The sequence below is a fragment of the Haliotis asinina genome, chromosome 12 (assembly GCF_037392515.1).
Source record: "Haliotis asinina isolate JCU_RB_2024 chromosome 12, JCU_Hal_asi_v2, whole genome shotgun sequence".
Lineage (NCBI taxonomy): Eukaryota > Metazoa > Mollusca > Gastropoda > Lepetellida > Haliotidae > Haliotis > Haliotis asinina.
Window position 1 is genome coordinate 36,073,217 of NC_090291.1, and position 25,660 is coordinate 36,098,876.

General features: G+C 42.1%; 1 protein-coding gene across 2 annotated transcripts in view; it reads right to left on the reverse strand.

Moving 5' to 3' along the window:
• LOC137258332 (uncharacterized) overlaps nt 1-25,660 on the reverse strand; it is an 83,889-nt gene that overhangs the window by 21,391 nt on the left and 36,838 nt on the right. Inside the window, exon 1 of one of the 2 annotated variants that reach the window (XM_067795970.1) lies at nt 20,494-20,540. The exons of the other annotated variant lie outside the window; for it this stretch is intronic. Coding sequence (XP_067652071.1) covers nt 20,494-20,523 — 30 coding nt within the window. The 5' untranslated portion in view covers nt 20,524-20,540. Of the gene's footprint in view, nt 1-20,493; nt 20,541-25,660 lie in introns of those variants that run through there. 2 annotated transcript variants of the gene reach the window in all.

Consider the following 25,660-nt stretch of genomic DNA (forward strand, 5'->3'; position numbering starts at 1 on the left):
AATGATTTGTTTGGAATCGAACAGGGTACTTTATGTAGTAGACTGAAAGACACACACACATACACACACACACACACACACACACACACACACACACACACACATATATATATATATATACATTTAGCCGCCTTGCTAACAAGCACCCAGGTGGTGGTTTCTAAAAATCCCTGCATGAACCACAATGCATCAGTATAATGTAAGACGGTCCTGTAACTCCCCATTTCTCATTAATGGACAGGGCGGTAGGTTAGCTAAATGGGTAATGTGTTCGCTCGTAACGTTGAACCCGGGTTCTATTGCCCACATAGGTAAAATATGTGAAGCCCATTTCTGGTGTCCCTTGCCATGACTTTGCTGCAATATTGCTAAAAGCGGCGTAAAACTAAACTAAACTAAACTCACTCACCCATCCACTCAGTCAAACTCAATATATAGTCTGGTTCATAATTATTGAGAATTTTTCTTCTTACTTTGAGCTATCCTAACACCTCAACTGATTCACTGATACTTAAAACTAAGTAATGGTATAAGGGAGGTAACTCATCTTCGCCTACTGAGTATAGTACAATTAGAGTTACCTCCCCTGAATTTGTAGCAGACGTCATTTTCCTCAGCACTGTCAACAATGTCTGCGGAAGATAAAAGAAGGTTGATTTTTGAGTTGTGTAATCAAGGAATTGATGATGTAAATACATTGGCACAGAGAACAGGAACTCCTCTTTCTACTGTGTATAGGATTAGGAAGAATTTTAAAGAGGGAAAGGATTTTGGGCACCAGAAAGGAGCAGGGAGACCCAGAAAATTGGACTTCTCAGATCGCGTCCGGCTGGGAATTTTAGCGTCTAAAAAGCAAAGGGCAAGCATCTCCAACATCAGGTATGAAATGATAGAAAGGGGATCAACAGTTGTATCAAAATCTACAGTTAGAAGAAATTTGATTGATCTTGGATGGGAGAAAAAGACTGGAATTCCTTCTCCTCTCATGAAACAAGAACATAAAGACAGGCGTGTTGAGTGGTGTTTGGCACATGAAAACTTTGACTGGGAAAATGTGATTTTTACTGATAAAAGCTCAATATGGGTATATCCCAATAATGTGAAAATATGGACAAAGTCTGCGTCAGCACCGTTGTATCGACGACCTAAATACAGCCCAAAGTTTCATGTATGGGGAGGGATATCCTTATTAGGAACGACCCCGCTGTGTGTGTTTGAGGGAAATCTGACAAGTCAACGCTACACTAACATATTAGATAATTTTCTCCTTCCAAGTGCACATGTGTTTTATGGAAATGATTGGATTTTGCAGCAAGATAATGATCCTAAACACACCGCAAAACATGCCAAGCAGTGGTTTCAGGAGAAAAATGTGACTGCATTACCATTTCCTGCATATAGTCCTGACTTAAATCCCATTGAGAACATTTGGGGGATGATGAAGGAATGTGTGAATCAAAAGGGGTTGACAAAAATTGAAGACATGAAGAGAGAAGTGGTCCGATACTGGGACAGCATAACTCACGAGACACTAACCTCTCTGATAGGAAGTATGCCTACCCGTCTTAGACTGTGCCGTGAAGCTCAAGGAGACTTGATAAAATATTAAATTGTTACCTACACAACATGAAAAGGTCAGTTCACTTTCGCAATACATTCAATTTCATCTGATTTGTTCTCGTTTAATAATATGAAACGCTTTAGCTATTCTCAATAATTTTGAACCATACTGTATGTCTTCTGGTGTCCGCGGTAACCCGGTAACTAATCCAGGTATTTCTGATCCTCCAAGTTTTAACTGGCCTTCAGCAATCGTAACAGTAACGGGATCGGTTGTTGGACTAGCTGACGTGATTGATGCATGTCACCTTATCTCTATGGCATCACTCACTGGATAGTCTGGTCCAGACTCTTATTCGCAAACCGCCCTCACATCACCGGAATATTGTTATGTTCAACAAATGAAACAACCCGGCTATGATTACAAACATGGAGGATGGAGGTATTGTCAGCTGTGGGATACCTGAGGGACAAAGATAACTATAGAAGAAATATTCCCATTTCAGAACGTATACCACAGAGCTCACGTCTTGACACTGATGATAGACGCCGTGCGTCGCTCCAGTTAACACCACGATCGAATGAACTCGGACAATTTGCAAAGACCGGTATTGACAACAGCACCAACAGAGAGCTTGTCCCCCAACACCAGGGTGTGTTGACCATATTGATGACGGAAATAACCCTGCTTGACACTAATTAGACCAGAAACGCATGAATACTATTATCACCAAGCAGTACCTTTCAAAGACTAAAATTAGTTTCTTTCGCCCTCTTAAGTCTAAATCAACACTCCTTCCTCGACCCAAGCCTTATCCGCGATTCAAACATGCAGGCCTTCAATATCGACCACAATGTTCCAAATTAATGTCACAATCTAATGAATACGGCAGATTACTGGACATGAGATCTGAGAGAGATGCCGGTCTGGGAGATGTCAGACAAGTGTTTCACAGAAAGTCAAGCGAGTGAGTGCATGTTGCTTAAAGCAACGTCGTCAAGACTCAGCTACCGTATGTGCCTCGTATGTTTTGTGTGTTTGGTGTCTTGCGCAGTATGTGATAATGTGTCCTTGCGTGCGTGCGTGCGTGCGTGCGTGCGTGTGCGTGTGTGTGTGTGTGTGTGTGTACATGCATGTGCATGGATATTGATCTTCGTAGGACCAGACAAAGAAGGAACACGAGTACCTCTTTCTGACAAGAAGTTTCAGATTTAGACAGACCTTTTCACGGGGCCTCAGAGAATAAGCATTATTTTCTCCTAGTGACAGTTTTCATTCATTCACATCAAATGTTACTCAGCCCATAAATCAACACATTATGTACACCAGACAGACTTAAAGCGGAACACAAAGATGGCGAATACCATCACAGTCCCGCAGCTATTACGACGGTTCGTTGTAACAACGAATCTCACCCGTACACCAAATTCCTATAAGCAAATATGATGAGACCAGATCCCTACATTACTGAGGACGAAACAATCTCAGGGATGTGCCATTGCTCTACAAGGCAACACCATGGAGCCGTAATTCGTCATCTCATAGAACGAATCCATTCAATTCAAGAGAATATCCCAGATGTTCAATAAGCAAACATCATAGAATCACAACCGATTCAAGACATCCAGCTTGTGGATACACATGCGATCTAAAAAAGACCCTGAGATTTGTTTTAAAATCACCAAAAGTCCGAAAGAGATTCAATTGCACCGAGGTATGATGTAATCATCTTGAAAACTGCAAAGGTCTCGTACACTGAAGTCGCTGTAGCACATCACATGCTGGAAGTAGTCGTGTTCCTGTGAAAAGGACGTGTCAGTCCAAGATTTGTTCAACACCGGCTCCCGAGGAGTCATGTACTTGACTGTTCTTGAGAGATGAAGCTCACTGGGGGCGGAAGGATGGAGTAGATTTACGCTGATTTTCGCAGGTTTGCTGTCATTTCAATGCGGACGAACACAACGACCTTATCAAATACGTGGCGGAGAATATACAAGTTTCATATAAGACAAATCAGCATGTTATTGACAGAGCCATGCCAAACCATTCCAGTACTGAAATTATTGAGTATCGGTTGAGCAACACGGCTCAAAAGATCTTCTGTACGTTTTGGAATTTTTAAAGTAAGACTGATCACAGGTTTAAACCAAAAAGATCAAGCCATTTGCAATATAGAAGTGAAAGACGAATTAGCGTTTAACATGATGGTGGGCAAATCCCGTTATAATCTGTGGTTGAGACCATTCACCAGATACTCAATTAGGCTGCCACTGGCCATTGCAAAATCAGTAATGCTAGGTACTGTTGGGATCATCCACACAAACGCCCATCTATAGACTGGTTTGGTTCCGGCGATAGACGGCTGGGCGACGGAGTAAAACCAGTCAGGGCTTTTATGAACATTGTATGTCCACTATGAATTATAGTGTTGCTTTAAAAGAACTTATCAAGGTCGCGTTACATGGATGTGTACCCTCTAAATAATCAACTGTCTGATTGTGACACTGGTTTTGCGCACAATGACAATTGATTTATTGCAACGGAGGGTGTGTATTTCGCCAATGAAATGTATTTAGCATTGTGTTAATCAATAAAACGCTATTAGGCGTACCATTCCCAGGAATATGATACAGATTCATTGCAGAAATTCGCATTTCATCACTTTATGAGAGATGACTCACCGTCCATACTGGGTGCTGGTGAGTATCACCATATACACTGTACACAAGCTGGAGTTTGAATGGTCATAGGCACCGTGGTCGACATGACATGACATGACAGGACTGGACAGGACAAGACACCCATGGTGATGTCATAAAGTCATTGTACACATGGTGATGCCGGAAAGACATCGTACACCTACATTCTGCAAGATTATTGAGCACATATTGAGACTGGGGATTGATACAATCTTGAGTTGCATTTTTTCAGTTGGTGAACTTGATCCAATCTAATTCCTCTCACATATACACATATATACATACACAGACGCTAGTACAAGGGCTGTGCTGTCTGGTGCACCGAATCCCCGTGCGGAGGCGTTGGGGGAAATATTTGACCACGGAGGTTAGAAACGAAGGCATCGCTGCCATTGTACAAATTGCTCAGACCATGCATCATTTTTGTGTGTCTTTGTAGGGCACTCGTGGGAGTACAACCAGGGATTACAGCAGGATAACAATGCATTTGTAGCGGAATGTGTTTACACTGGAACTAATACCCGCCGGTGAATTCTGCATCTGACGAGGCGATGTGTCTGATTGACGTGATAGCGAAACACTATGTTTTATTTATCCTGTAGAAACCAGCCTGTATATTATCTGCTACAGCAGTTTGTTTATGTAGGTTATTGAGGCGAGACACATATTACCTAAGAAACCATTTTATAGCTTTTATGAAAACGATGCTATCAAGTTCACAGTTCGAGTCATTTTTTCATACTCATACTACCTCCGCGGTGACGTGGATTGCCTGTCTGCCGGAGAACTGGCCGGAACGTAAGCAGATTCCTTTGGTTAGACGTTAAAAGATGGTGTTTGTTATTGGCCTGCCTGCGCTCGGCGTTAAAAAAGGGGCATGGCATGAATATAGGCTAGCACAGTAATAACGGCAGGACTTGTGAAGTTGGACACATACACACACACACACACACACACACACACACACACACACTGAAAATGCTGTGTACATGGCATAAGTACATTTTACCCAGTTTGTCTTGAACGACGTCTATGTCAGCCTGTGACACTGCCCTTCGATACACTTTGAGGACGTATATTAACAAATGGTTCTATAACCTCTGATGATTAATTCCTATACCGTGGCCATCTGTTCGGATACATAATATGAAACACTGGGACACTGTAGCCAATCACTCATCGTCACACAGCTGGGACAAAATGTATCAGTGCATGCTTGTGGTGAGACACGTCGTTGTGATATACGGACACTCCTTGGATATGGTTACATCTTCGTCCACAGCGTGAGCGCGATTGCTTGTGTGCGCGTGTGTTTGAGGAGATGTGTAGTTTGGGTTGTGCATGGGCTTTCCGGCGGTGTGAAGGGGAGAGAGCGGTATTGAAGCGGTCGACACGGGGATGCTACAGGTGGTCAAGTCGTCCCAGTCCCTTTAGGCGCACCAGAAACACACCTGAGAGCATCATCACTTTGGGTTTCCCTCCCACATGAAGCAGACACGCCGAGATATAACTGAAATATTGTACAAAATGGCGTTATATCCACCTCACTCACTATAGCCACGACAGTAAAACTAAGGTTGTGAAATAAACTATTTCATGAAGTGTTGACTTGATAATTATGAATATCTGAAACTGATACAAACCTCCAAACGTGCCCATATCACTTACAAGAAACACATATGAAACATGGCACATAGGATACTTCCGTTTCCGGCAAGTTACTCACATCCTTCATAGATAACAATACTTTGACGGAAACAGGTTCCAGATGCCGAAGTCGTCCGTTGAGGAACCTGTTTCGACATTTACAAACAACTCGTAGATTAATACCAGCTTTTTCTTTTTTCAACATAATCATTCAGAAAAGACTAAATCATCGTCAATATAAATCTTCTCAGAAGTATTTCCCAATCCTCTTTGTGGCACCATCACCTACTGTGCATGTGTAAGATATTGTTATATGTGGTCTGTGCACACATGTAATGCATTAGGACATTGTATTGACATTATACTCGTAACGTCACCATGTGATATTATTCACAGGCTGTAGTGATACTCGTGAGTAAACAGGGCCGAATAAAATAGTCCCGTCCGCCGACGCAATATCGCACTTGAAAGATATACTGCTTATCGATATTCCTAACAGTAACAATCTTTATGAGTTCTCTCCAAATATTTTGTCTGCACAAGCACTGACACTTATTGTCAGATATTGGTATCTGTGGGCATGGAGATTGTATTAGTTTCATTGGAAAATATTATTTTGGATTTAGATGCGCTTTCAAAAACATTGACACATTGGTGAGAAAGGAAACTGGCACTTGTGGCAATACAAACGTATTTTTGTGGTCTTACTATATGCAAAGAAACTGAACATTAAAAAAAACCCCAAACATCACGTACGTTTTAAAAACACGAATCTGAGAATAAATGAACATCACATGAGAGTATTCCATTGACGCCATAATATTGCTGCCAAGCAGAGAGAGTTTTGTTTCACAGACATTACTGTCAGATTAATATGCCATATTAAATGAAGAGATTATACACAATGACTAATCACCCAAGAGGCGAATACATCCTTATGCACCGTGGACATCTTGTTTATCTCAGAATGAACTCTAACTCTATTTTGCAAGGAAACATTGTGAATGTCACCAAAAGATCACAAGAACATCACGTGTGTGCACAAAGGATCAGTATGAACATCACATGGTTCACCAAAGGAACCTTATAACATAGCATGTCTTAGCAAGGAAATATCATGACCGTAGCATGTCTTAGCAAGGAAATATCATGACCGTAGCATGTCTTAGCAAGGAAATATCATGACCGTAGCATGTCTTAGCAAGGAAATATCATGACCGTAGCATGTCTTAGCAAGGAAATATCATGACCGTAGCATATCTTACCAAGGAAATATTATGAACATAGCATGTCTTACCAAGGAAATATTATGAAAGCATCATGTCTTACCAAGGAAATATTATGAAAGCATCATGTCTTACCAAGGAAATATTATGAACACAGCATGTCTTAGCAAGGAAATATTATGAACACAGCATGTCTTACCAAGGAAACATGAATATAACGTGTCTTACAAAGGAGAACTTATGAACATAACGTGCTTTACAAAGGAGAAATTATTAACATAACGTGTTTTACAAAGGAAACATTATGAACATAACGTGTCTTTCCAGGGAAACATAATGAACATCAGATGTATGCTTAAGCATCACAATAATCACCACGTGTGTCGTCAAAGGATCACTATGAACATCACGTTTGTCATCAAGAATACAATTTATGTCCATGTGATTTTCAGATACTTTTCACGCGTGTTTCAGGTATAGAACAACACCATCAAAGACAGAACACCTTAGATGTGAACCCCAAACCCAAATCAAACTCAAATGGTCAGTACAATAAGATAAGCATTACTACATCAGATGTGCATCAGATACACTCTACCCCGATCCCCATCATAATGCCGACACTACCCGGGTGTAAGACACATTGTACTGATTCCATAAGAAACAAAGCCCATTATGATCACTTCACACAGAAAGCAACAGTTGTATATCTGGTGCATGTAAGCAATACATATTGACAGAATGCGTACATCACGCAGAACATTGTACATTAACCAGATGTGTATAGAAGATAGAACATTAAGGACACAATGCCAACATCAGCGGAAACCTTCAAGACAACTTGTAATATCATAAACGAATAATGGACACCGTGTGTATTTCAGATGGAACGTTTTTAGCATAAATGAAAGCTAAACTTTGCTTTACATAAGCCCATTTAACTAGTCTTTGTCCTTCAGGCGTTAACAGCTGGGAATACTTTTAACGCGTTTTGCTACCTCTACACTGTTAACATTATCACAATTGCAACACTGTATCATACATGACCAAAAATATGTTACATTAAGAAATAATATTTACTCAGAAAGGGGTGATATTATGAAATAACACTGAAACACAATGCAGTTTCTTGCTTCAAAGGGATGATCGTTCTCCCTTATGACTCGGCTTTGGAGATGTTAGCAAAGTAAATATTTAGTTTGCTTTCATGACTGAATGTTTTTAGTGAATACTTTAACTCGAATGTACTGAAAATATTGGGTAGGTACACAATAGGCTGTTATACCCTGTTTCCTTGTAAGTAAAGAGGTTCCTGTGAAGTTTGTGATATTTATGGCGAAAGATGCTAGATATTTGGAGGAAAAGGTCTTACCATTTACATGCAAAAGCTGAGTTTACTTTTCATACATACTTCCAAATACTATCACCTATCGTCGTTGACGAGGGCGCGCGATGGGCTTTGACAAATAGCTTTTAGCCGTTACGTGACACGGGTAGGAAATCACTCAGATGCAGACAATCGACACAACATGTCACAAAAGAATGAAAAAAAACTATGTAATGATCTTCGGCTTTCTGGAACGTCCAGCTTACACCTCATTATGACTACCGTCTTGCAAGGTGATGTACTGGGTAAAGCATTTTTCTTCTGGCGAACGTGACTGGGAAAATACCACAACGTTTTCTTTCTACGCATAAGGTTTACCTCCTTCGGTGACGTTTACTTAAGAGCAGCATATCACCTTGTTAACGTGTTCCTGGGCCTCGTCCCGAATGTCATTGTAGTGACAGTAACGACCAGATTTCCAAAGTAAGGACAAAGAAGGCTCTGTCCAAACGTTGGGTTTTGGCTACGTTGATGTCTGACGTAAACAAGAGTGTGGAAATCAAGACTGAATATATTTACGTTGCAACGTCAAAAGTACGACGGTTGTGTTTTTCATGAAAGAGAGAGACAACCTGGGTTATCTGAGTTAGTGAGGGATGTTTACATAGCCTGCGGTAATCATAGCCGGGTTGTTTTATTTGCTGAACATAGCAATATTCCGGCAATGTGACGGCGGTCTGCGGACCAGACTATCCAGTGAGTGATGCCATAGAGATAAGGTGACATGCGTCAGTCACATCAGCTAATCCAACAACCCGATCCCTTTACTGTTACGGTTGCTGAAGGCCAGTTCAAACTGGGAGCCGACGGTCAGTAGCTGTGAAATACCTAGATTAGTCGCCGGGTCACCGCGGACCCAGAAGACATATGTTGCGATTGATTGATTGATTGCTTGAGTGAGTGAGTGAGTGAGTGAGTGAGTGAGTGAGTGAGCGAGTTTATAGTTTTAGGCTGCCTGCTTTTAGCAATATTCCAGCAATATCACGGCGGGGGACACCAGAAATTGGCTTCATACATTGGGCCCATGTGCGGAATCAAACCTGGGTCTTGAGACAAGAGGACGACTGAACCACTAGGCTACCCAGGCTAATGTTTGAACGATTGATATCAAACATGGATATTAGTATGGAAAAAGTGAAGAGATGTTATCGTGACGGGAGGACACGTTTAGCCTCCTTCAAACATCTCATGTTATCACTAATTTTCACGTCTAAAGAAATCTGTTTCGACTGATAATCGAGACTGGTTATTCTCTGGCCTTGACGTTTTGTATTCACTATTTCGCCACTTATAGAATCGAAGATTGTTTATTTACGTTGAAAGCGTTGTGTCACATTAAGTTTGAGGTATATTATAAATCGGTGAAAATTGGATTAGCTTGGTTAAAACCTTCCTGTATGTCTCCGAAAGTAAGGAACGAAACATATCTCGCGAACACAACCAGATTTAGAAGGGTTGGACGCACTTTGTCCTTCTGGGTCTGGCGTAGCTGATGACAGGGTCCTCATACATAAGTAAAGTCTGGTCAACTAACAGATTAGGCACCATCGTCCGTCGTTGGATTCCTGCTCGCTGGAGACAAGTCTTCCCCGGTGACTCATTGTCCTGTTGACAAGATCTGATTGACATCTGCAGGCGTCTACGGGCGCAAACCTCGATAGGAAGCGAGTGATGCGATTGATGGTGAGATGTTGCTTGGGATCAAAACCTTCAGCCAGGAAGTCATGTGGTTTTCTATATTGATCTAAGTCATACGCCACGGGCACCGATATGCCAATATGGCCTGGATATAAACTGGTCGGGTAAACCAGTGACTAAGACTATGAGCAACGTTCATCGGGTCACATTGACGTTGATCAATAGAATATGACTGCCTGAACCGATTTACTCGTCTTTCCCGTTTCGTACGTGCAACGGCCTTTTCTAACCCTTTCCTACAGCTTTGAACTCGAATGCAAACTCTGTGTGCTCATCCAACGTAATGGGTGCGTGAGTGAGTCTAATTTATATCCCCTCAGCAATAATCCTGCCATATGGCAGTGAGGATCACACAATCCAGTGATCAAAAGCATGGGCATTTACCTACGCAACTGGGATACTATGGCATACGAGTCTGACCAACCGATCCAGGATTTATTGATGTCAATCAGTCAATCTTTCCAGTAACGTCAAATACAGAACTTGTCAAACAAAAGCATCGCATGTTGTTTGAACACTGGAATTGTACTAAAGGATGCACAGAATATGCATTATACACTATGTGAATATTTCCTCACCTTTTGGGTCCCGTATGCCTAACGTGAAAAAACGACAAATGATGTTCAAGTAACAGTGTAGGAAAGATGTAGAAAATCTAGCCTGTCCCACACGACTGACTGGTCAAATCTTTTACCAGGCCTGCCCAAATCTAGCCTATCCTCTAAATATAAATGAAACACCATTTGAAGGCTTAAAACTGGTTTGTTTTATGTTAGGCTTTCATTTAATATGCACAAACAGATCGGACTGGTAAACTTCTCCTAGTATAATCATCTGGTTACAACATTACAGAACTAGTCTTCAGAGAAGTTATCAACAGTCATAGTCTGAATCCGCACCTTTGCCAGTTGTGTCACTAGTTTGCTAAAACGGACCGGACATGAGGACGGATTAGATTTTTTTAACCCGTCCTCCACAAAATTCCCCCGTCTCGGACGTCGGGACGGGATATGTTTCCTACACTGGTAGTAATGAACTATTTCCATGACATTTGAGCTACTCCGAACTTGAAAGAAACACTATTTCAGTTACCAAATGTAAACCCACCCTAAAAGCCAATGTAAGCAAATACACTATCGATCGCATAGAGCAAAGAATAGCAGTAGTTGTCTGGCTTGATTATACCTTAGTTACCTGTCACCTGTCATCTGTCATTTTGTATATGTCATGCAATGTGAAAATAACTGCTTCTTTTGTTGTTGAGAACTCCTAATCTGCCCGTGTTTGGTTCAACAATAGGACAGAAAGGTTTACGATAAGGAAACCAACAGGTAATTTGTATGGACAACAGGTCACTCAGTTGGACAAAACCGGGACCTCAGCTAGTGGTCATACCGCTCTCTATACCTGCCAAACAACTGACCAGGGAGGGTACAAACAAGCCTCATCCACAGTCAACCGTGGCGCCAGTTACTGTAACCGAACAAACTGCGATGGCATGTCCATTGAGAACACCTGCTGCTTGAAAATGTTAAACAAGTTCCAACCTCGTGGGTTTACATGAATCTTGCATTTGGCATAAAACTTATTTTTGCTTTTTAGCCTCTGTAAAAGTCTTAGGAAAAATCTCGTAGCTATTGTTTTGATTGGGGAAATTCTGAATGATTACAATTTACACCAAACATTTCATGAAAGATTATATATTGAAAAAAAAACACATATAAAATTCAAATTGTTGCGAAACAGCGTATTAGTGTGTGTGCCACGAGGCGATGTGAACATTCCAATGATTCAAGCCTAGATGCCATTTCATGCCAGGTTCCAGCAACCAATGCGTCGCTGGTGTCGTGAAAGCTAAAGGTCAACGACGACGGGTCATGAAAGTCTTTGATTCCATGAATGCAAAATACGATGAGATTGAAATCTTCGGAGGCACTTCAGTCAATGTAACTACAGACACGCTTTACAAAGATTTACAGTGGAGTAGTTGTGTGGTTATAGCTACATCATTCCGAAGACCTGGTTCGATTCCGGTTTAAATGTGAGCGCTTCTTTTATGGTTCCCCCCGATGTGATGTTGCTGGGATATTGCTAAAAGCGGCGTTAAACCACAATCACTCATTTTCATGGACACACAATTTTATTGCAGCATCTACTGAGCGTGAGAACCGTCGGGGACCCATAGAAACATGCCCCTAAGACACAACAGACATTAGGGTATTCTTCACCAGTGTCCAATTGAACGCACACACAAACCTTGGGAATTATGATTCGAGTGCGCTAGAAACCATCACGAATTATGGGTCCATTATCACAGGGACATGGCCAACCCAACAGACTTTATCGCTAAACTGAACAGTCAGGTCTCCAATCGAACACGCCTCGGTGACGAATCTATTGAAACTGATTGGCTGTGTATTAAAGCACACAAGGGAGATATAAGGATGGTATATTGACGAATAAACATCGGACATATGATAACCCGTGTCTGTGGGGCCTGAGACAGACAGGTCTTGTCAGGCAGCATACCCACAGTGGAAATCAAACACGCCTGGACGGGCCTCTATTCACACGTAAGGTAAAGTAATGAAGACAAGAGGATGGATCCATAATTCCATGACCTTGCTCGATTGGGAAGATTAAAAACGATACTTTCATCGGCCCCTATAATTGATCAGCTTCTACATATTGCGTGACCACAGCTAAGGGTCGCGTTGAGAGGACCTGGGTTGCATTAAGTTTATTCCTACACGACACTCAGACTAGGTAAGTAGATCTCCCCTCCACGCTTCCACTTGAGAAGTTGTGGCGAGTAGACGACGGAGTTGAGTGAACCCTGCGCCGTCGTGGACTGCCAGAAGGCTGCCAGCAACACCGGCGCTGGATGTTAATAGAAATGGCGGAGTGCTAATAGGCGAGACTACATTTTGTAATTTGTAGTTGATGGTTGGGAGGACTTTCTAACAGGATGCCGATTGATCCCGATTCCCAAATATCGAACCCTCGACGTGATGCAAGGATACTGTCAGTCGCATATCAGGCTATATATAGAACAGAAGCGGGCATTCGTTTGGATAATACTGAATAAGTACAATGTCAACGCGTTAATGTCATTAGCGTAGATTAATGTTATTTAGGGGTAACGGGTGCCGTTTGCACACCTTTCAGAAATATTCCAGCACTATCACGAGTTGGGACATCAGAAATACATGTGTTTGATGTCGGCGTCACAAACGAACGCATTCCTTCTGGGCTCCGTTTATAGCAAAATGTTTACGTGTTTGGTGAAGCTCTTCGGCACCTTTGGCGCCGACAGACCAATACTGATGTCTGAGGTTCAAACACGTTCTAAGCGGATCCGCCATGGCACTTAACGTGTCTGCCTTCCCCAAACAACTCGTCACGCCAGAGAATAATAAGAATAACCGATTATTCACAGACACAGTATCCATTGTGAAAAGGATATGCATTGATCATTGACAATCAATGGTGTTTACAATTGATTGATTGATAACCGTTTATGCATTTGGTCAAGTTCCATCACAAAAAGGAAGACAAAAAAGAACGAAAATAAACCCCCAAAACACCAAAACAAAACAACCTCATTTCATTGCAGACAGATTCTTGAAATCAGCGTGCGAAAGGGCAGCATACGAACATCAGCTAATAGGAACCAGTTCTATCTTTTTGCAGACGGACACTATACGTTTCTCCAGAATTAATCTACAAGCGTCGATGCCAAACGATCCCTTACTGTAGATTCCCACACCCCTTTATGCAATATCATCCTCATCCAAGTGCAAGACCACAACATTTGTACTAAACAAATTCCGAATGTTGCCGACGCAACTGCACAGCCAAACAAGGTGTCGAACACCACACGCATATAGATCTGGTACATTACCACGTTGGCTGGACGGATTCTGGTCAGGAAATCGCCCCATATCATTGCAAATACCAGACTATACATTTCAGTATCTGTATAGTTGAGACAGCGTTCAACACAAACTGGAGCCAAGAACCTCCGTGTACGTCGACATTTTACATTTTTCACCGAACCCTGCCGTCATATACTAGTATATACTGAAGAGCAAAAAGAAACGCAATTTGGAAGAAGTATCTCATAAAAGTAAGCGTTCATATTTATGTCTTCCATTTAAAACCTTGATAAAAAGCCAGAGTTGAGTTTCCTTTACGGGTCTGTATATTAATAACATACAGATCAGCCATTGTCATTACAATATCGTATCTCTGTTCCAACTCGGAGAGGAATCAATTAATACGGGTGACTGCTGAGGCAGGAACAACTATTGCTACCAACAACTATTGCTACCAACTATTGTTATATCTTTTCTCCTTGAATTGTCTCATTGGAAGTCATTTCCCAAATGAATGTATAGTGTATATGAAATAAACTCAAGCTAAAGTTTCTGTCACATTTAGTAAATGACAAGAAACTTAAAACCCAAATCACGTTGTTGAAGAGGAAACTCGAAACCAAAGTGAACGAATCTTCTTGTACTTTGTGCTGCGCATTATCAACGAATGTCAAATACTGAACTCTCGATAGTCACAAATACTATCGATGCACCAACGATTCTTCGTTTCTACCATCGATTAATTGCAATCGGGAGAGTCAACATATGCAATCCATAGACAGTTCTCTGCATTGTTACAGCCCTCCTAATTAACGAAAGCGACAATTAATTGATATGCAGACTGTAATCATTCCAGATTAACATGGGGACAAGTTCTGTCTAACTTGGCGTTATTGAAGTACGGCATGAAATGACGGTCAATACGCTAAGACCCAAATATGGTCTTACTATGACCAGGTACTACCTGACCTGCTGAGTTACTGTGAACCACGATGACCGATGTTACTGTTGGTGAAGCTGCGAGGTAAGCAGCATCATTACTACAGTAATATTTATAATTGACGGAATTACCACGAACAGTAACGTGAATCCATGCGACACCACCATGGACGTATGAATACACTGATGTGGAATATCACGATCAGAAGGGAATAGCAATGGAACTATTGCGTACCAAGGACAGAAACATAATGATACCACTCCTGTCTATTAATGTGGATAGTGAGAGAGTGTTAGCAATATTCAAATAACATCACGGCGGAGAACACAAGAAATGGGTTTCACACATTGTGCCCATGTGGGTAACCGAACCCGGGTCCTCCGCGTGACGAGCAAATACGTATCCACTAGTCTGCCCCTCCGCCCCAAATGTGGATAATGATGATGTTGATATGTATTACCTTGAAAAGAAACGTAATGATAAAACCTATGCATTACCATGAAAGGAAGTGAGTGGGTTTAGTTTTACGCCACCTTTAGCAACATTCCAGCAATATCAAGGTGAGTATGCCGTGATCCAGTACGAATATCGTCAAGGGTGTGCAAAATCTCCCTCACTCCTTCTGGTGATGGCACTGCGGGTTTCTGATTGCTTCCTTTGTCTAAGACTGATTCATGTCACAGTCACATTCCCAGCATGACATTTACACGCAGGCTCCTATATATCGAAGACCTTGGCAGGAGAATGCTGCTGTTTCCGCAGATTGCATAACATACATTAGCTTGCCACAGATGCCTCCCATTACCTCCCTTCCCCTCAACTCTTTGAGAATTGTTATTGGTCTCACGGATATGATTAACTACTTGATTATCACGCCATGCACATAAAACTATTGATCCGGATCGCTTGTACGATACCGGACGACCCATGCTTGTCGTAAGAGGCGGTTAACGGGCTCGGGTGGTTCGAGTTTCAGACTTGGTTGGCACATCCTAATATCGTAGATCACTGGAGTGTGTGGTCGAGGCTCGATTATTTACAGACCGAAGACATATAAGTGGAATATTGCTGGGTGCGGCGTAACCAACCATAAGCGTTATCGACATGTTACCTGGTTGAGTGAGTGAGTGAGTGAGTGAGTGAGTTTGGTTTTACGCAGCTTTTAGCAATGTTCCAGCAATATCACGGCGGGGAACACATGAAACGAGCATTTTGCCCATGTTGGGAATCGAACCCTGGTCTTCGGCGTGACAAGCGAACGCTTTAACCATTAGGCTACCCCGCCGCCCCTTACTAGGCTGAAAACACAACCCGTGTCAAACATAACTCTGCCGAATAAACATGTCTTGATAGCTTCATTCTTTATCACCTTTATCGCGGGGTATAGTTTTTTTGCCGGTAGTTGACTTCGTCAGGGGGTGACTGATGTTTGTTTAAGAGAGCATTTTGCGCTGTTATCAGCTACGTGGCAAACAGGTCCACGGCAATGCGTTAAATCTTCTCAGAGTGTGACTAATACTGTCACTTTGACACACACGACAGAAACCATATCACGAAAATTTACCTCGGCTGTCACCGTATCTGGATATTCAAACAGTTCCAGTGTGTCAGCTTAATAACACAAAGTCAAATGTGATTTGGTGAAACCACTAGCAGGGAAATGAAAAATCAGGGATCACAAAAAGAGTAAACCTGGGAATCGAACTCACGATCAAGAGATCAAACTATGCTACGTATGAAGTGACACGTCGCAATGGACGCTGTGAATGAGTGAATTTAGTTTTACTCCGCATTCAGCAATATTCCGGCTAGACGGCGTCAGTCTGTAAATAATCGAGTCTGGATCAGACAATCTATTGATCAACAACATGATCATCGATTTACGCAACTGAGGCACGATGACGTGTGTTAAAGAGTCAGCGAGTTTGGCCACCTGATCCCGTTGGTCGCCTCTTATGACAAGCATAGGTTGCTGAAGGGACATGAACTACCTGTCAGCAATTATATTTCCGATCGTTATCAAAGTTGTATCGATTTTTACTGGACATTCCACCATGGTTATCAACATAGGTAAATTGATTGATTACTGCTGCACAATATGGGGTTTGTTGTCCTGACTGTATATGTAACTAAAACCTCTTAACTTTATCATGTTTCTTCTGACAAATACCTCTTACCAATAAGCCAGAGGTCTGTCTGTTCAACATACCGCAACTCACGTGCTGGATGTCCAATGAAGATAGGGGCCGGAATAGTACCTCGGCAACTCGGGCTTATAGTAAGAAGCGAGTAACGAAAACGGGTGGTCAGGCTCGCTGACCTGGTTCTTAAATATCTTTTCCACCCGGCTAGATCGATAGTTATGAAGTCCTACGGGGGATTGTCGGGTCTAAAATTGATTATGTACAGACTGGAAATCATATATCTGCAATATACTGCGTCTCAAGAAACAACGAACGCTTGTCTGGCTTCGTGCGTAGTCAATCTGGATATTAAAGTCACATTTAAGTATACGTCTTTAACATGTCATGACATTGAGACTAACGGCGGCAACTGGATTTACACTCAGTTTGGCCCAGGAGTCAAAACGGTTATCGTGACATTAGATATGCTCTCGACATGCCGACGTTGCTGGGATGGGTAGCGCTGCGGACGTTGCTTCCTCAAACGACTCACCCACACGATGTCTGGAATACAAGCACTGATAGCTGCACACCTGGAGATGGCGGTATGCGGTATGCGGTATGCGGTATGCGGTATGTGTATGCACAGGTGTAACTAACACACCTGGCGAAAACTGAATACCTGTCCAGCATACTTAATTACAGATCCACTTTATTTTTCTTATACATGCTTCTAATGTTAATTGCATTCCTGTCTGTCGTTTACAATCGTCGAATCGTTTTTAACATGTTAACATGCTCTTTGGTGATATCAACATAGGGTCTGAATCAATAATTACCTCATGTACATCATGTGGAATATACTGCATAACATTCCTGACACTTTTATGACACTGTAATTCAAATAATTATTGATGCAAACCTATACAGCGAAAGCTGGAAGCATAGCAACTCTACAACCATTACTTGTACGTACATAGACTATTCAAATAACGTTCAAATAACACGGATACAGTGGAAGCTGCCAAAACAGGCATCTGTCTAATCCAGCAAGTTGTCATTACCGGCACAAAATCCAACTCCCTTCCATGGCTTATACATTTATCAGCAGCTCTCCAATCCGGCACACTGACTAAAGCGGATTATTTCCTCAGTCCCCATGAGTGCCGGATTAGAAAGCTTCCACTGTGTGTAAATTGTCCCATAACACCTTATCTCACATTTTAGTCAATCACTTTAACTAAAAGCTGCTGTCTTCGCTGACATCCAAATACGTTACATGCATACATGCAAGAAAAGAGCCACACAGAAATAATGATATGTACATAATATTTGATAATACGGTCATGTAATGTCCACAAGTTCTGTTCGAGTGGTACTGCAGCTATTGTAAATATGGCTGTTCTGGTAGCCATGTTTACAGACAATTTCAAACGTGATTCATATATTCATTATTGCTGAGAACAGGCATGCGAGGTCTCAGCTTAAGTTGTCCAGTGGTTTTTTGAGGCGAGGATGGTAACAGAAAAGGGTGAGTGAGTATGGTTTTACTCTGCGTGTAGCAATATTCTAGCAACATAACGACGGGGACACCAGAAATGGGCTTCACGCACTGCACCCATGTGGGGAATCGAACCCGGGGCTTCAGCTTGACGAGAGGACGCTTTAACCACTAGGCTACCCCACGTGTCATCATTGCTGGGTGCTATGACCTCTCGATGTTTCAGTGGCACTGGTTAGTTGGTTTGTCAATGTATCGTGTTTACAGAGTCAATCTGTCTAAAAACGAGATATGTGCTGAATCTACATTAATATGCAATTTCATCACATTTTCTTTGTCAAAACAATGATGACAATGAGAGGTTTCAGCTTCCGATTTAGTAGAAGGTCAAAGGTCAGACCAATGTCAGTTAAGATATTACCAAAATAAAACACATTTATACTGAGTCCCATTGCTTATGAACCAATTTTCACTACTTCTTGAGATATGATAGGGTAGCCTTATTATAACAGGCGAACAAAGAAAGCGAATCTACTGAGACAGTGAAGTAAGCCTTTATCAGAACTTGAACGTGATGTTTCAAGTATATTGGAATACAATTAGAATACATTGTCTCACAGTCCTACACCACATCATTGTCCCTACTGACTAGTCCTCTCTGCTATGCTAAAGCCCTAAATGAAGGGTACCAAATAAAGCAGGCCTCTAGTCTCCTTGGGTATCCTTTTCAATTTAAATGGGTTTGTTTGATCTATGAAAATCATATATATTCAGAGACTAAGCGTTAGTCTAGAAGAGATGTCTGCAGACTATCACGCCAAGATTTGACCAAGCCCAACATCGAGAGCTGAACATCCCAAAATAAACGCACATGTTCATACGGCTTCAACAACATTTGTATCCTGATCTTATTTAAAATATGGTTATAGTGGTAACATACTGGCCTTGTCGTTAGTGTTGCCGATACTTATAATAACGCACACCTCCTCGGCTGTTCCGTCTGACCAACCTGAACGAGCAGTGACGGCACGGAACATTACGCCAGGGAAAAATCAAGATAGGATATTGAGAGTCATGCATGCTGTTCCCGGGTTAATGACGACGTGAGACGCTATAAACACCTGGTAATGCAGCACATCAAATTGCGTGATGGGAATACGGGAGTTTATCACACCCAGGCCTAACTAGCCAGACCAGCACGTCAGTAGGTGTGCATTACAGACTCAAAGTGGGTGTCTTTAAACGTCGCATTTAATAACGTGTCAGACATATCAATACCTAGCACGACACCAAGTGAGTGAGGGAGTGTTCTTTTACGCCGCTTAACAATATTCCGGCAATATCATGGCTGACACCAGAAATGGTACCCTTGTGAGGATTCGAACCCGGCTCCTCAGCGTGACGCGCAAACGCTTTAACCACTAGGCCATCCCACCGCCGCTCACGACACCGACGGCCCCTGCAGTTACTCTGTACTTAACGGCGTCTCCTACAGTGACTCAATGGTAAAAGGTGGTTAATTACGTTTGGTCTCTTAGGCCGTAAGAACGAATGTCATATGACAACAAACATCAATTGTTACAAAACGCAATCTTACATTCAGTTCTGACGTGATTATTATACATGAACAAAAACATCTAGACACATTGATCAAAACGTACCTATTAATATATAAACAATGATAATAATGTTTCGGACATTAATTACCGCGAACATTTCACATCTCAATATAAAACCAATAACACATACTGTGTTTGATTTTGAGAGTTTATCGCTACAAAGGATTGAACAGCGGGCGAGCTGACATGAATACAACCAACATAGCACACATACCTTTCCACTGTTGTCGACTGAGCACGCCATAGCTACACAGCGACACACAGACACTCTAGACGCAGACACGTGGTCAGTCAGTGTGTAGGTACACTATCTCCAGGTATACCTGTCGTCAGTATATTAAACTGATACATATTTCCGACACTGGGCCTTACTGACCAAAGCCTGTCACTGAATAACCGTTCAATGCTGTTCTTTTTAGTTTCCTTTCAGAAAGGGCAAAGCGATAGTTATTCATGTTTTGTCCAGGTTTTCGAGGGCACTAGATGTATGGGCTAACACGGCCCCACCGAGCTAATTGCTGGTAATGATTCACGCCACAAAGAGGAAAAACCAGTCACAACGCGCTGGCGTAAGCCCGTTATATAAACGGTTTACATGCTCCGATATGGATTTTTCTCTCTCCACTCTTAAGGCTCTTATCAGGTGGATAGAGAAACGGAGATCAGAGGCGACAAAGGAGAGTTTTTCTCTCATCGTTCTTGACAGGAGGGGGTAAAACTGGGAGGATAAGAGGGGATTACTCTCAAAGAAAGGCTGAAGCACCACTGCGTATACCTGAGTAGAGATCTAAGGTTGATGTATCACTTTCCTTATATAGAATTTTATCACGGTATTGGTCTATATCGTGTACTCTTGGGTTTTTTCTTGTTCCTTTCTTTTACCACTCCCCCCCTCCCCCACCGCACCCCTAAACATGATCATAACTCACTTGATTGCAAAAGCTGGGAACAGTCTATAATTGAAATCTCAAATCGCGGATGGGACAATATATAACTTTACCTCATACTTTACCTACTACAGTGCTCTAGTCTATCACACGAGTGACTGTGGATAGGCATGCGCTGTAGGGTTTTCCTTAGTTTAGTGGTAGCGTTTCCTCGCACACGAAAGGGAGAGTATACAGCGGAGCAACGGAACTTTCCTCAGATGCATCAGCCTGTCGACTTTCGGGTAGAATTATATCCGTGACATATACTAGTCACGGGTAGCCTAGTGGTTAAAGCGTTCGCACGTCACGCTGCAGACTGGGGTTCGTTTCCTACATCGGTACAATGTGTGAAGCCCGTTTCTGGTGCCCCTGTCGTGCGTGATATTGCAGCCATGTTGCTAAAAGCGGTTTAAAACTACACTCACTATAACGAGTCAAATTAATTATGAAATTGAGAAGCAAATTATATTAGTAATCACAAGCAGTATGAAATTCGTAAGGCAACTTATCATCTCTACGCGATGAATCACTAGAGACCTTCTGAGCGACATAGCAACAACACAGCACAACCCACAGCACGTGGTTTGATCTCTGTTACGGAACGACCACGTTGTTGACATTCAACTCCATTAGTTTACCACCAGATGTGGACACAGTTCTATCAAAAGCGGTCATTGATTGTGCATTTTGGGCATATCCGGTAAACAGCTCAATTTTTTTATCTTCACCACAAGATATACCGCTCAATATCGCGCTCAAACGCCATCCTATCGTCTGGATAGTTGACACGCTAACGCTGCAGTAAGTGAAATATACACAGGAGATTACTAACATGAAAGATACCTTTTTTCCGGCTGTCAGCAGACGACATATTTGAAAGTGAAATAGGCAGTCGTCAGTTTAGGCAGACGACAGTTTAGGGATATTGGTGTAACTTCTTACCTCTCAGTAGTGACATCAATCACGAAATGAATCGCTCAGCCTGTTCATATTCCCCACTCCTCGTCAAAATCATTTCAACTATTTGAGCACACAACTGTTACAGAGAATGCAAGCAGACGACACCCGTAGCGCGTGCTCTATCCTCTTGCTGCTGACAAATCAGTGAATGAAAGCCGGCAGTCGGGGTCTCATTCATAACATTTCAGACGGGGCTTCCTGTCAAGCGTAAAACGGAAAAATATCCACTACTGCATACACGTTACGTAGGGCCTATATTGCTATCTGTTGGTGGCGTTATCACATGATTTGATAGTACAGCGATAAAGCTGCTACACCTCCACGGACTGGGTCACGCACAGGGAGATCTACACAGGCTGTGCAATCTGTTCATAATCGTGTGAAATAGATCCTGGGCAAATATTTCCATATTGACTAATGTCTGTTTTAAAACCGACCAGCTGAACGGACTCCTTTCAACACGGGCTGCCCGTGGACTAGGATCGGCCAGGGATTGTGACTTGAAAAGAAATATGACATCATGCAGTGAAGTTTTATTGTTGACGTTGCGTCTTTATGTGTCATGGTAATTTTAGCTGAATTATATTGAATTAGATTTCGGCTATTTGTGACTAATTCGATACACGATCGATAGTTGCTTCTCATGCGACTTCTGACGCTGGGACATCAAGCGTTAATCTTTGTGAAGCTTCATTAAGGCTGTTGAAAGCAGGTTTTCTTCAGAATTACATTATAGACGGTTTGCCAAGCAACTAAAGAAAGTTTTATACATGAAAGGTGAACCCCACTCGGCGTTTATTAAGCATTATAACACCTTAAACCAATAAACGTTTGACATTTCTGAGACAAACAAACGCCCCGTTCAATATGACAGCGTACGATAATATAGCGGCCTACAGGTTTACGTATAAAAGCACAGCTTGCACATAATAGCTATTCGCTAGAATACGAGTCGAGCTTGACTAACGCATAGTCTCTCAATGCACAGAATGTTGAGTGTAACAAATAAGCCCATTTAAATTGAAAAGGAGCCGTAGGGAAAACAGATGAATTTGCAGAAATCTAGACTTGCTTCAGTTACGGCTGTTGCTTCAACTTTAGTATTGCAGGGAGGTCTAGACTGAAGGTTGCACGGTAAATAATAACGTTCAGGGACTGTTAGACATACTAGTGTCAAGCGTTTGCCACGCAGCTGTGAGTGCTGTGAGTTTGTTTGGTCGATGTATCTGTGTATTGATGACTGCTGCAGCAACGACATTAATCTGTTAACACCGCCATGACTTACAGCGACTTCTACAACGATAAACGATATGTGTTCACATGTATCACTCACACAACGACCTGTGTTTGTAGTTTCATAGAACAGCAGTATATACAGGTAAGATTTAATCGCTACAATCAACTCTTGTCCTGAAAGGCAAGTAACAGTATCTGGTGGACAGGCATGGTTGAGGTATGTCATCGTAACCTGGTTGATACAGTCGATGCTCATTATATCGATCACTCAACTCACAGTTCCAGACTCGTTTATTAATTTTACACACTCCTGCCATATTGTTGGAATGTTGCTGGGAAATACACATAATCGTTTACAACGTCTGCTACAACGACTACATCAACCGCATCGTTTCCAACAACGTCTTCAGAGACAACAAAACAACGAAATGTGCACACCACGATTACACGGCCGATACAACGGTCACATAGACAAAGCGCCGATCGACCAACTGTCGCAGTATCCCATGATGCTCTCATTTGGGGCCGTTTCCATGCTGCAACAGCAGTGCTGTGGAGGACGTAATTATGCGCTTCATTATATCATTACGCTGTAATTGTATCATCTATTTGTGGCCAGGGCTCATCAACGGGACAAGGATGTTCTGCACGTGGCGAGGTCATACACCTCCACCACGCTCACACGGATTAACATTCTCGGTAGGGGCGCGATGAGGAGGCGCACGGCCCGTGTCGTAATCATGAGAGGAGAGTACATCTTGGTCTGAGTGTATAAATTTGACTATAAGTGCATTGCTGTTTAATGCATACTTTAACTCCCATTAACGCCAGGCAGGCAATACGAAGGGAGAGTTGATGGGTATTTTTTATGTTTTATAGCACTGTTACAATATTAAAATGAAGGACGACATCAAGAGTTAGTGAGTGAGTATGGTTGAACACTTTGTTGCTATCACATCATGTTCGCTGAATGCGGGGTGAGTGAATATGGTTTTGCGCCGCTTTTAGCAACATCCCAACAATATCGCGACGGGGACACAAGAAATGCATCACACATTGCACATATGTGGGGAATCGAACCCGGATCTTCGATGTGCAGAGAGAACGATTTAACCACTAGGCTACCCTAAGGTGGGGTGAAATTAATGAAGGTCTGTTCCGTTGATGAGTGAGTGAGTGAGTGTAGTTTGACACACATCTAGCAATATTCCAGCAACACCACGACTAGAATTGGGCTTCACACGTTGAAACTATGTAGGTAATCGAACCCGAGCTTTCGGAGTGACGAGCGAACTCCCATTCATGAAACGCAAATGCGTCAGAGGTGCAGTCAAACCTAGACAAATAATCAGGTCGAACTGGGACTCGAACCCACGACCAAACATTTCTTCCAAGAAGGACACAACTCACAGCGAATTTCACCAACCGCGCGAAGTCATTGTGACATTAAAGCTAAACGAAGGTTTCGACCATCACCAGAAAGACTACCCTTATTCCTTGAAAAATACATAATTTTGCGAAAAACAGCCAGCTCCATTTAGATTTAAAATGAACTCGAGTGAACTAGATATTCCGAACTTGATAAACGATGTAGAACATTTAGAGAGTTTGTACTGCAGACAGATTGGGAATGAGTTTGCTCCAGGGACAGCGAGAGAGGCTTACCTACCAGACAATCAATCTAGAAACATGTACCTAAAACCTTTGAACGTTCAATAAAAATATCCATTGCCCATTATGTAAATATACATAAAGGCTTTTTTACCTACAAGTGGTTTTACTCTACAAACAGTATTAACCCAAAGCAACCATTCCGTGTAGTTACTATATTCAGTATTTACAGACCTGTTATGGAAACAGTTTATGAGCTTCCAAGCGACGAGTCAGTATTCCCCAAAGATAAACACGGGCCAAGCTCGCCAATCACATCTGAAAGGTTTCCCTGTACGAGCAGTCATCTACCCACGACACTGTCTCCACAAAACCGACATTCCCTATTTACAGATCGAATTACATGTATTTCTTCTGCCAGTTGAGTAGCATCGACTCTCCTAGACGGTTTGTGTGCTCCTCAGATGACGGTTTATTGAAAGATGATTGCATATTGCGGCACTCAAACGTCATGCATTAATCCCAGTAAGATCGCAACAATTCAATCACTTGTCTGTCGTATTTTGGGAAAATGAAACAAACTGGTGGATCAATAATACTCGAAGCCAGTTGTGCTTCTGATGAAGATGAAAAGTTATTTGTCAC